This window comes from Argentina silus (genome assembly GCF_951799395.1).
Source record: "Argentina silus genome assembly, chromosome: 9".
Classification (NCBI taxonomy): Eukaryota; Metazoa; Chordata; class Actinopteri; order Argentiniformes; family Argentinidae; genus Argentina; species Argentina silus.
The window spans coordinates 3,686,870-3,699,893 of NC_139663.1; the positions used below are offsets into that span (position 1 = coordinate 3,686,870).

The 13,024-nt window shown below is 48.3% G+C and overlaps 1 protein-coding gene across 1 annotated transcript; it reads right to left on the reverse strand.

The window, feature by feature from the left end:
- Positions 1-490: 490 nt before the first annotated feature.
- Positions 491-12,822, reverse strand: gpr139 (G protein-coupled receptor 139; the record flags this gene model as incomplete). The annotated part of the gene is made up of 2 exons (XM_083677323.1): positions 491-1,515; positions 12,675-12,822. The coding sequence occupies 2 exons, from the start codon at positions 12,820-12,822 to the stop codon at positions 491-493; spliced, it is 1,173 nt and encodes a 390-aa protein (XP_083533449.1).
- Between the last annotated feature and the right edge of the window lie 202 nt (positions 12,823-13,024).

The window sequence follows — 13,024 nt, forward strand, 5'->3', positions numbered from 1 at the left end:
TTATCAGTCCCCGATCTCAGTCATGGCTTATCATCAGACACCACTCTGCAATAATATAGTTCGATATAGCCGGTCAGCCAAGCTGAAATAGAAGCCGACCCTCTCTTTTTTGTTTTGTTTTTTTGCATGAATGATTTACTGAACAATCATGGCTCTGGTTGCTGGTTACTTAGTTTGTGAGCTCTTGGTGTCTGAGTTGAGCAACACTCGTCGTTTCCACACATCCGTCATCTCTCTCTCTCTCTCTCTCTCTCTCTCTCTCTCTCTGTCTCTCTCTCTCTCTTCTAGACAGTGTGCATCCTTTTTTCCCTGCCCTTTACTTCGCTGTAGACCTCCACTCATCTCAGTCCTTTACCTCCACAGCCCTCCACCTCTCCAGACCTCCTCGTCCACTGACATTTCAAAGCTCAAAGAGTCCCAGAAGGGGAAGAGTCGGGTTGGTTGTCAAGGGAACGTGGCCCCTGTTAGCCTGTCCCTCTGTCGGCGGAGCTCAAGAGGAGATGCAGACGGGCTTGCCGTTCTTGTCGTACTGGTACACCAACATCTTGATGCAGTGGGAGTTGGCGGGCGAGATCCAGGGGCTGCTGGTGATGGAGAAGTTGTGTCCGGCGTAGAAGGGCTGAGGCTGCTTCCTGCAGCGGAACAGCGCCCGCAGCACGCTAGCCGCCATGCTGCGGAAGCGCTTGCTGATGAAGCAGTAGAGGAAGAAGTTGACCCCGGTGTTGAGCAGCGCTAGCATGTTAGCAACGTCGGTGAGCAGGTGGAGGAGGCGGGCGGGGCCGGGCGAGGCCGGGGGGGCGGAGTAGAGGTGGTAGAGGATCATGACGGTGCGCGGCGCCCACAGCACGGCGAACACGGACGTGATGGCCAGCAGGATGGCCGTGGTCTTGCCCGTGGAGTAACCGCGGAGGCGGAAGCAGCTGCGGCGGCGGCGGAGCTTCCGGACGATGACGGCATTGAGGGAGAAGAAGACGGAGCAGGGGAGGAGGTAGACTGTGGCACAGTGGGCCCACACCAGGACATGCTGGGCCGCACTACTACTACTACCTCCACCACCACCACCACCACCACCACCTCCACTCCCCCCGGGAACTCCACCCGCCCCTCCACCCCCCACCCCGGGGAGGCCGTGCCACAGCTCGGGCCACCAGTAGTAGGGCGCGGCGGACAGCAGGCAGCCCATATAGACGGCCAGGATGACGCGGCGGGTGCGGGCGGGGTAGGAGACGGTGTGGTAGCGCAGGGGGTGGCAGACAGCGATGTAGCGGTCGACGGTGAGCGGCACGGTGATCCAGATGGAGGTGTGTATGGAGGAGAACTCCAGGACCTGCACCGCCTTGTTGAGGAAGGGGGGCAGCGGAGCGCCCAGGATGAAGTCCTCCAATAGGAAGTCCACGAACACAATGAGCAGCAGGACCAGGATGTCGGCGGCCGCCAGCGCCAGAAGATAGTTGTAGGAGGACTTCTGACGCCGTAACACCAGCTGGGAGAGGATGATGACTGTGAGGATGTTGGCTGGGGTGGAGGGGGGAAGGTTTTGATGGTGACACAAAGGGTGATGTATATGGGTGAAGTGGGGGAGAGAGAGAGAGAGAGAGAGGGAGAGAGAGAGAAGTGATAGGAGAAAGAAATCACAGGAGAAGAGATAGGGTGATGAGAGGTAGAGATTGAAAATGGAATGGAAGCAGGTTATGACAAGGAAAGAGAGGGAGGGAGAGAGTTAGAATCCCTGTGGAGGGCCATTGGAAAGGAGCAGCACTCATTCAGCCACTCACAGTCACAAACTCACACCAACACACATACAAACAGGAACACATCCACACATCTACACACATCTACACACATCTACACAAATAAACACATCCGCACGCACGCACGCACGCACGCACGCACGCACGCACGCACGCACGCACGCACGCATGCACAGTGTGAGTACAGACGGAGGTGTTTTCCGAAGCACGGCCAGCAGCCGTCCTGTGGGATTCCACAGTCCCAAACTAAAAGCTCAGTGGATGGCACTTATTTTTCACTAATTATTTTCCCCAAATTCTACTGAGTCTAGGGCCTCCTGCTCTCTCTTTTTCTTTCATCCCTCCATCTTCCCCTCCCTTCCTCCCTCTCTCTCCACCCTCTCCACCTGCTATGTCACTCGGTGGCACCTGCCTCTGCCTCTGGCCCATTTGTTATCTCTAATAGAATACAAAGCCACAACAAAAACAGGGGGGAACAATGAGAGTGCAGCACCGTCACGGCCTTGGTAATCTGCTGAGTCGTCAATGACGCCGCGCCGGTTGCCGCTACCGCCATCGCCACCGCTGTGACCCAGAAAAACAGCCCAAGGACACCCCCCTCTGCCTCCTCTGCCTCTCCCTCTCCCTCTCTCTCCTTCCTTCCCACCCAGCCTTCTTCCATCTTCTAGTATCCATCCTTCTTTTTTTTTTCTCTCTCTCTTTCACTCCTTCTTCCTCCCTCACCCTCTCTCTCCCCTAACCATTTCCATTTTACATTTTAGACATTTAGCAGAAAAGCCTTTATCATACATCAGTCATCATAAGAAAAACAAATCTATGCTAGGACCAGGGGCCATTGGCAGTCACAATGCTAGAAGCATTTTTATTTACAGTAGAGAAACTGTACAGGGGGGTAGTGGGGAAAGTCAAGATGTAGCCTGGAGAGATGTGTCTTCAGTCTATGGCAGAAGATAGGTAGTGCAGTCCTGACAGCAGTGGGAAGCGCATTCCACCAGTGGGGCACCAGGACAGTGAAAAGCCGTGACCGAATAGCGCGACTGCTGCATCCACGTAGAGGCGGCAGTGCCATGCGGCCAGCTGAGGTGAAAGAGCGGAGTTATCAGGCAGGGGTTTGGGGGCTGACCATTGTTTGCAAGTAGGCAACCTCCCTCCCTCCTTTCTTTTTTCTCCCCATTTTTTTGTGAATTTTGGAAATTTTGGGGTAAAAATGATCTTTTATTTCATTGTATTGTTGGCATGAGGATAAGAAATGTACCTCGGTTTCTCATTTTGTGGGCAGTGAGCATAGCCTGTCTTCTCTGGGAAGCCAGTGTTATCTATGACGGCCTATCTCTATGGGCAGGCTATGCTCACTGAGTCTGTACATAGTCTGTACTTTCTTAATTTTGGATCAGTCACAGAGATAATTTGCCATCTCTGTTTAGGACCAGATAGCAACTCAATTTACTTAGATTTTTGGTCGTTTTTTTCCAATATGTTACATAGTTCTCTTTTTGTGTCTTTATAATGTGGTTTGGTCTAATCTCCTTGGTGTTGCTGTCCTGAAGCTCTATGGGATTGGTTTGGTTTGGTGAACTGAGCCTCAGCTGGTTGAGGGCACTCTTCTCCAGACTCATCTCTTGGCAGATAAGGGCTTTGTGATTGAGTGTTTGGGGGTTGCTTGTTTTGAGGTGATTGTAAAATTTGATTGCTCTTTTTTGGCCTAATTAATTAGTAGGGGGTATTGGCCTAATTCTGTTTGACATGCATTATTTTCGGTTTTCTTTGGACATGCAGGATGCTTTTGCAGAACTCTGCATGGAATGTTTCGACAAGGTTTGTCCCATTGGTGTAATGACTAGTACTTGCATGACTCAGGACACAGGCTTCATCCAAAAGAATAGTATTTACTCCAAAAAGATTTGGTACATAGGGGGGCAGCCAATCGGTAGCGTATATCCAGAAAGGGGTAGGCAAAACAGAGAACGGTATATAGATAATCAAATCCAAGGTCCAGGTAGTCCAACTGGGAGAAGGCAAAAAGGCCAAGTCAAAAAGAACACTCAAAGATCAATAACCATGAAAACTAGACACTAGGGAGATTGCTGGAACGTATTGACACAGAGGCACAATAAACAAACTGGCAATGGAACAGAGGAACACACAGACTACATACACAGGGAATGATGGTAAGGAACAGGTGAAATCAATCGCGGCAGAGGAGACAATCACACAAATGAGAAAACACACAAGGGCAGATAATGAAGTGACAGAAATGAAAAACAACGTGAGTAAAACAGGAAATAAATGAATAACAAAAACAAAGACAACCAACACCAATAGGTTCAATAATTGATTCAAATATTTTCAGCCAAATTCTAATTGGTATGTACATATTTATGTTTTTCTTTTTATAGGATAGAAGACTCTTCTAGTCTTGTCTCTCAGCTCGTTCACAGCCAGGCAGAAGTTACCAGTACTGCTGATATTTCGGCCTAAATACGTATAATTCCTTGTATGTTCTAAGGCCACTGTGTCTAAATAGAATTTGTGGTCTTTGCGTACTGACCTTTTTTGGAATATCATTATTTTGGTCTTTTTTAGGTTGTCTGTCAGGGCCCAGGTCTGACAGAACCTGTGCAGTATATCCAGGTGTTGGGGCGAGCAACACTAGATCATCTGCAAACAGCAAACATTTCACTTCAGTGTTGTGCAATGTGAAACCAGGTGCTGCAGACAGCTCTCTCTACTCTCTCTCTCTCTATTTTCTCTCTCTTTCTTTCTCTCTCTCTCTCTCTCTCTCACACTCACAGAACGTGGACATAAGGGGCTCCGCTCCACGTGATTTACCTTGCTGTTGCCATGGTCAACCCCACTCTGTTTGGCATATCTGTCTGACCCACCAGAGATGAATACCCAATCTACCTCTCACATGGAACTAGAATTGTATGTTTCATTGAGGCACATATAAGTTATTACAAGGTGATGGGCGGAATTTAAAAAAAACTGCCTACTGTGCTTAAGTAAACCGAAATAGGCTTGTAGTTGAATGCCGTCCAACCATTCTAAATGTAGCGACAGCGATGAATGTGGATTTGAATCAACTACATGAAATAAAGAGCACAGCCCATGACAGCGATGTATAGTGATCCTTACCAGGGTGCATTAAGTTGTCTCTGTTCTCCCCTGTAGATGAAGCTGCTATGTGTCTGTTTCTGACATTGATTTGCATTGCTATGTCACAGAGACATCAATGCACTTAGCACTTGTCAGTGGCCATCTAGCTCTGGAGATGAATGTGCTCTGTGGTCCTGTCCCCTCTCTGAAGGCCCAGCCTGGTGATAGATCTGGGATTGGATTAAATATGGCAGCCCTGGGTCTGGCACATCACACCCCTATCAGCTGATTACACATTACAAATCTGGCTCCAGATAATGACTGAAGATGTCCTTGCCAGACTTGGAGATGAATGGGGAAATACACAGACACAAACGTGCACACCCACCCACACACCCACACACACACACACACACACACACACACACACACACACACAGACAGATACATACTCACAGACACACACACACACACACACACACACACACACACACACACACACACACACACACACACACACACACTGGACATATAGTTGCCTTGTAGCATGTCAGATTCCCTCCTCTCCCTTATTGAGGGAGAGGGATAATCCGGGTGAGCCCGTCCTGTGTGCTGATGATCACAGTGAAATTGCTTTCTTGTTGAATCTCAGTTGATTGTGCTATTGATTGTTTCTCATCCCCTTCCCTTACTGGGTGTCTATTTCTGAGTGACTATGTGTACTAACTAAGTCAGTCTCCCTCCTCCCACACTCTCACAACTGTCCATCTCTCTGCCTGTGTGTGTGTGTGTGTGTGTGTGTGTGTGTGTGTGTGTGTGTGTGTGTGTGTGTGTGTGTGTGTGTGTGTGTGTGTGTGTGCGTGCGCGTGTGCGTCCCTCTCTCTGCCTGTCTGTCTCTGTGTATCCACACGTGTATCTGACCGTAACCAAGCTTTTATTTTGTTTATTTTCTCTCTCTCTCTCTCTCTCTCTGTCTCTCTCTCTCTCTCTCTCTCTCTCTCTGTCTCTCTCTCTCTCTCTCTCTCTCCTCTTGAGTGTGTTCATGTGAATCAAAATGTGTCGCCATGCCTCTAGCTGTCAAGAAGTGTCCCGAAGGAGATACTTCAGAGCAAATCCTACACAATGGACCTCACCTTCCCTTCCTATACGCCTACTTACAGACAGACGGACCGATGTGGAATTGAAGCAGGGTTTTTCCACTGGCTGGATATTTTACTGTGTGCAGCTCCCTGCGGACACTGGGCCTTGTATGGACAAACAAAAAGGATCTGGCGGTGGGCTTGACATTTCCTTTCAGCCACCGCGTGCATTGGATGGCCCATTCATTTCAATTGATTCCTGGCTCTGTGTTGTGCTGTCTCTGTGGCTGGGCTGAGATGAGGAGCAGTCGGGGTCTCCTCGACATGCTGCTCTGGGGGGAACCAGGGCTATCTTTACAGAGGGGAGATGACAGAGAGAGAGAGAGAGAGAGAGAGAGAGAGAGAGAGAGAGAGAGAGAGAGAGAGAGCACACACGACAAGAGTGTCTCCCTCCTTTCTCTCCTTCCCTTTCTCTCTCTCTTTCTCTGATGGGAATATGCAGTTTGGAGTAGACGGCGAAGGAGGGGAGGAGGTAACCCCCCCTTGTCTCCAACAGAGAGGGAATGAGATGGAACTGTCAGTAGATAATAGGCTGCCACGTGTGTGTGTGTGTGTGTGTGTGTGTGTGTGTGTGTGTGTGTGTGCACACGCGTGCGTGCATGCACGTGCCTGTGTGCGTTCGTGCATTCATGTGTGTGTGTGTGTGTACGTGTGTGTCTGTCTGTCTGTCTGTCTGTGTGTGCATGCGTTCGAGTGCTTTGTGCCTCTGTCTTCCTGCTGCTTTTCTAATAGGAAGAGAGACGGGGACCAATGACGTTGTTTAGCAGGAGAGAAAGAGGCACAATGAGCTCCCTGAGGTGTGTAACGAGGCTGAGTCATCCCCCCCAGATCCTACTAGTTTAACCCTCCCACAGACCCCCCACAGAGTGGTAAATACATCAGTTGCAGCTACACTGAGAATCCACCGCGGCACACTCTACCACTCTACCACTCCACCCCCCCCCCACCCCCCCCCCCCCCACCCCCCCCAAGGGTCTCATAGAAAAAAGAGCAGAACAAGGAGAGAAAGAAATGAAGAAAAAAGAGAGAGAAAGAATTGCAATTAAGTTTTCAGATTTTTTTTTCTTTCATCGGGAGGAAATTGAAGTTGGACTCTGAGGCGATCTGTCTAATGAGTCTGGTGGAGGTTGGAGCTTCAGAGAGAGAGAGAGAAAGAGAGAGGGAGCAAGAGAGAAATGGACATAGAGAGAAATGAACAGTAAGAATTAGAAAGAAAGTATGAGAGGATGAGGGAGGGTCAGACAGAGTTAAATGAGGGAATGAGAGTGGCTAATTGAGGGAGAATAGGGGAGAAGGGAAAAGGGCAGAGAGAGAGAGAGAGAGAGAGAGAGAGAGAGAGAGAGAGAGAGAGAGGACATAAAAGAGTGGTAGAGGTGTGGGAGGTAGAGAGAAAGAGAGATGGAGGGAGTGTTAAATATCAAAGGCAGCTTGAAAGGTCACAATGACTTTGTACTGTAGGTGGTGACAAACATCTCCCTTTTGTCTTCTGCAAGAGTCAGAATGGACTGACAGGCCACCATCCACCCTTACTGTCAACGTCCCTGATCCAATCTCAGATAGTCTGCCCTCTCTACAAAGCTAGATTGAAGTCAGCGTCTCACCTCTCCTCTCAACTAACCTTACACTATTGCGCTTTCATAGATCAATAACATTCTTGGGAGAGAGAGAGAGAGAGAGAGAGGCAGAATAGGAGGGGTAGAGAGAGGGTGAGGATAGATAGAGAAAGAGAGAGAGACATATCTGGGAGGAGGGGGAGAGAGGTGGTTAGAGAGATTAAATAGGAGAGGTAGAGAGAGGGTGAGAATAGATAGAGAAACAGAGTGACAGACTGTGACAGAGGGAGAGAGCCCAGGTTTGTTGTTTCTAATGTTATTGATGTCACTGCATTGTCTTGGTGCCTGGTGAAAACCTCCTATGAGAACATGTGCCTCTGTGTTCAACGTGTACAGTCTCAATAGCATCCCTACATGAACCAGGAGATGAGAATAGGGGGAGAGGGGGATGACAGAAGAGAGGGAGAGAAAGACAAGGATATCTGGAGGAGAGGATGACAGGGGGACAGAAGGAAAGAGATAGATGATTGGAAAGGAGGAGAGGAGGGATATGGTGGATAGGGTGATTAATCTTGAGTCCTGACAAAGGCCCCATAATTACCAAAAGATTGATACTGGGTCATAAAAATTGACAAATGAGATGTAAGCTCTCACAGTTTAAGAACTGTTATGTGTTTTATAGAGCCAGCCGTATGGATACATATTTTCAGTGTTTTCTCAACACAACGACAGCTTTTAACGGCGATAACTGATCCACACAAGTAAAGTCCTGTCACTGCGTCAACAGCCGTCTGATTCACGGCTTCAAAGCCTCTCTCCCCAACATCCCTCCCTCCCTCCCTCCCTCCCTCCCTCCCTCCTTCCCCTCCCATCCTCCTCTCCCTCCCCCATCCTCTGTGGCTCATCTCCCTCCTGACAGGCCGACATGCCCGCTGCCTCCCGCCCTCCCTCACATGCTGTCTCGCCTCTAAACCACAGCTTCCTCTTCCCACTCTCCTCTCCTGCCACTTCACAATCACTGTCCATGCCCTGCATCCTTCTCTCTCCTTCCCTCCTTCTCTCTCCCTCCATCCTTCTCTCTCTCTCCTTCCTCTCTCCCTTCATCCTTCTCTCTCCCGCCATCCTCCTTTCCTACTACCTCACGATCACTGTCCATGCCCTGCATCCTTCTCTCTCCCTCCCTCCATCCTCACTCCCTCCCTCCATCATATCTCCATCCTTCTCTCTCCCTCCCTCTTCTCTATCTCCATCCTCTCTCCCTTCATCCTTTCTCCATCCTTCCCTTTCTATCCTCCTCTTTTCCTCTCCTACCCCCTGGTTAACCATCAGCGCCTCACCACACCTGGATTGAAAAAAACCAATCATCTTTTTTCTTTTTTTTTTCTTTTTTTTTTATACATGATTTTTTTTGTACGAATGTATATGTGTACGAATGGAATGGTATAGTCCCTGAAAAATGCAAACCCCGCCCACCCGGAGAATCATTTAGAAGAAAAAAACGAGTACTATTTTGACAAATACTCTCCTCTCCTCTCCTTCCCATCCTTTAACTCCCCTCCCCTCATCTCTCCTCTTATCACAATCACCTAACGCAATCATCACCCCCCCTCCCCCCCCAACACACATACGTAAGTCCCACTCACTGGTTGAGGCTACCAGATCAATGACCCAAACTGAAAATCGATGGCCCCATCTCTTCATTAAACGACGGCTGGCACCTGGGCTAGAATCCCTGGAAAGGAGGTCGTTAGTGAGCAGTCGCCAGGGGGAAATGTTTCAGGGCTCTGTAGTCCATACACACACACAAACACGCGCACACAAACACACACACGCACACACACATGTATACACACATGTATACACACATAACCATACGCATGCGCACATATGCACACACACCTTCAGGCTCCGTGAATTCAACAGGGGCAGAGAAAAGATGCTCTGAGAGTCTTCATGAGTGCTCGAACATTTCCCCCTGCACATGCACCCAACAACCCTCTGACTGTACAGGCAGGGTGAGACTCCACAACACAGTCACTCACTGGGTCTACAGTAGGAGCTATTCTCTGCTCAACCAATTTTGTTGCACACAAAATACCAGCATTGAAGGAGCCAAGTGCATGTACTGTAGCTCCATAACGTATTGTAATACTACGCAGTGCCGGAAGCCTGCATTTTGTTTCAGGTTAACTTAAATTGGAATCAGACAATCGTATTAACAATAAAACAACAGAACAATGATAGCATTCAGTAGATTACACACACACAATACTAGAGATAGATTGGGGATTGTTACACAGCCTCACGATGACAGAGGGTTATGGTGCCGTTATGGTGCTTTGCTGTTTGCTTTCGCCTGAACACCGTCGTTTTGTTCCCAGCAGCCTTGCAAGTGGAGAGAGCCCGTTAAGAATGGGTGAGCGATTAATTAAAAAGGTGGCAATTCGTCTCAGCTTCATCGTCCACTTCCCCACTCAGGGCTCAGGGGTGCCACTTCACTGACTCTCCTATTATTAATCTCTCTCTCTCTCTCTCTCTCTCTCTCTCTCTCTCTCTCAATCTCTCTCTCTCTCTCAATATCTCTTTCTCTCAATCTCTCTGTCTCTCTCTCTCTCTCTAGCCTTCTCTCTCTCTCTCAATCTCTCTCTCTATCTCTCTTTCTCGCTCTCGCTCTCGCTCTCTCTCTCCACAGATCTCTCTCGCTTTCTCCCCTGATCTCTCTCTTTACCCTCTTTGTCTCTACCTTCACGTCTCTCCTCACCTTACCCTCCCCCCTCTCTCTTTCTCCCCTAATCTCTCTCTTTATACCTATTTCTTTCTTTTCACCTCTCACTTCACTTCTCCCTCTCTCTGATCTCTCTATCTCTCACTTCACCCCTCTCGACACCTATCCTCCTATCTTCTCTGTCTTACACTGTTCATCCCTCTCTTTCTCTACAGTTGTATCTGTCGTCAGCTCATAATCAATAATCTCTTCGTTCAAACCTGTTTCCTTCTCTCCCTCTTTCTCTCATCCTCCTCCTCCTCCACCTCCATCTCTGACTTCACTCTCAAATCTCTTCAGCCCTTTTAAAGCCCCTTGTCTTCCCTTCCTTCCTCATGTTTCTTTTATCTCTTTCTTTCATCATTCTCTACGTTTACATATCGAGGTCACTGTAAGGCCTATAAAGACATTTATCCTCTGGATGTCCAGTACTTGAAGCCCTTAGCTGTCTTGTGAAGAATAATAGCAGTATAATAATTACAGTGTAACTAGCCCTAACTTAGAATATAGCCAGATGGGTCTCTGGGTCACAATATTACAGCATTCAAATCTAATATTACAGTCAAACTATCAGCTGGAGGAGGCAGAAACCGAGGACGGGCTCATTGTTATTCATTGAACCGAATGAGGAATGGTATCAAACACGCATGTTTGATACCATTCCTCATTCCGTTCAACGCATTACAATGAGCCCGTCCTCCGGTTTCTACCTCCACCAGCCTCCCCTGCAGTCAAGGTCAGGTGCAAAACAAGTGTAGAACAGTAGAACTGTTCAGTCCAATAGTAAAACCAGTTGAATACCTGGATGTGCTGCATTCAGAATTGATTAGAGTAGATTATAGATTTACCTTCCCTTTAGATACAATTGGGCCTGAGCGGGTCGGACAAATACTATACTCCGACAAGACAGCAGAGCAACTGCAGTCTTGGCATAGCAAAAACACTGCTACCACTTTGCATTGCAAACGCCCTTATTCATAGGGCACAGGGCTTACATTGTGGACAACTCACTTCCCACTCGATTTCAGAGGAAAGTAGGACAAGATATTTTGTTTGACTATTCAGAATGAGAGTCAGGTAATGCATATCGCTCCATCTGAACTACCCATAGGGTGTTATGTCTGTAACCTTAATCTACTGAACAAAATGAAAAAGAACAAGGTGAAAGAGAGATAACTACAGAGACAGCAAAACATCAGAGGACATTTCTTGCTTTATTCATATAATCCTGGAACAAATTTAGGCAAACTTTGTTCCAGGGCAAAACACATTGTGATAATTCTGATTTCCCCCAGGGCCTTGCATTTGACCTCCAATCTCAGATGACACATCAGCATTTTAACCCTGACCACCAGCCCCTCTTTCACTCTGTCTCTCTCTCTGTCTCTCTGTCTCTCTCTCTCTCTCTCTGTCTGTCTGTCTCTCTCTCTCTCTCTCTCTCTCTCTCTCTCTGTCTCTCTGTCTCTCTGTCTCTCTCTCTCTCTCTCTGTCTCTCTCTCTCTCTCTCTCTCTCTCTGTCTCTCTCTCTCTCTCTCTCTCTCTCTCTCACTCTCTCTCTCTCTCTGTCTCTCTCTCTCTCTCTCTCTGTCTCTCTGTCTCTCTGTCTCTCTCTCTCTCTCTCTCTCTCTCTCTCTGCCCAGTGCTAGGTCTAGGTCTACGTCCATAGATCACACAGTAGAAGCAGAGCAGCAAATGGTCCTGACAATGCGTCTGAACCAACCTATTAGTCATTGGCTGAGACACAACAGGAAGGCATCATTAATTCAGGGGTTATGAGCGGCATAACACACACTTGTCCTGGAGGTCATGTCTCTGTGGAATTACTCACACTTAATTCATCACTGTGATAGAGTACACGTGATATACAAGGATGTGAGTAAAATATCCAACCAAGACATAGAAATAAATATTAGAGTATAGAGATAGACTAGCTATAAGGATCTTAGAATTATTGATCGGACACACACACAGACAGACAGACACACACACACACACACACACACGATTGTCACAAGGTCAATGAGAGAATTCAACAGCTTGTCTGCCATTAATGACATACTAAAGCAGCTGTGCACAACACACAGACCTCATACACATGCACACACTCACAGTCATTGAAAAGCACACACTCACAGTCATTCAAAAACACACACACCACGCGCACACAAACACACACGCACACACACGCACACACACACACACACACACACACACACACACGTACAAACATACACGCGTACACACTCACAGTCATACAAACACAAATGAACATACAATAACTAACATGAATGCACATCAACACACATCAACATCATTCAACACACACAAACACACACACACACACACCAAACAGTTCCCCTCTCCCTCTTACCTGGCAGGCCGAGACAAAGCAGGGCGCTGTAGTAGATGACGGGTAGTGGTCCGAGGGGGCATCCCTGGGCTACGTCGGGAGGCTGCTGCCCCGGGTTCCAGGCGCTGCTGTTGGGGGACAGGACGGTGAAGATGTGGCTGTGCTCCATGGCCTCCTCTTCCTCTTCCTCGTCTTCCTCAGAGCTCAGCTCTGCTCAGCTTAGTGTCGGGCAGCCCAGACACACACACACACACAGTCTGGCAGCTGGATTGGGAGAGAGGGTGCTCTGTCCTTGGGTGCCGGTCGGCATGAGTGTGTGTGTGTGTGTTTGTATGTGTGTGTGTGTGTGTGTGTGTGTGTGTGAGAGAGAG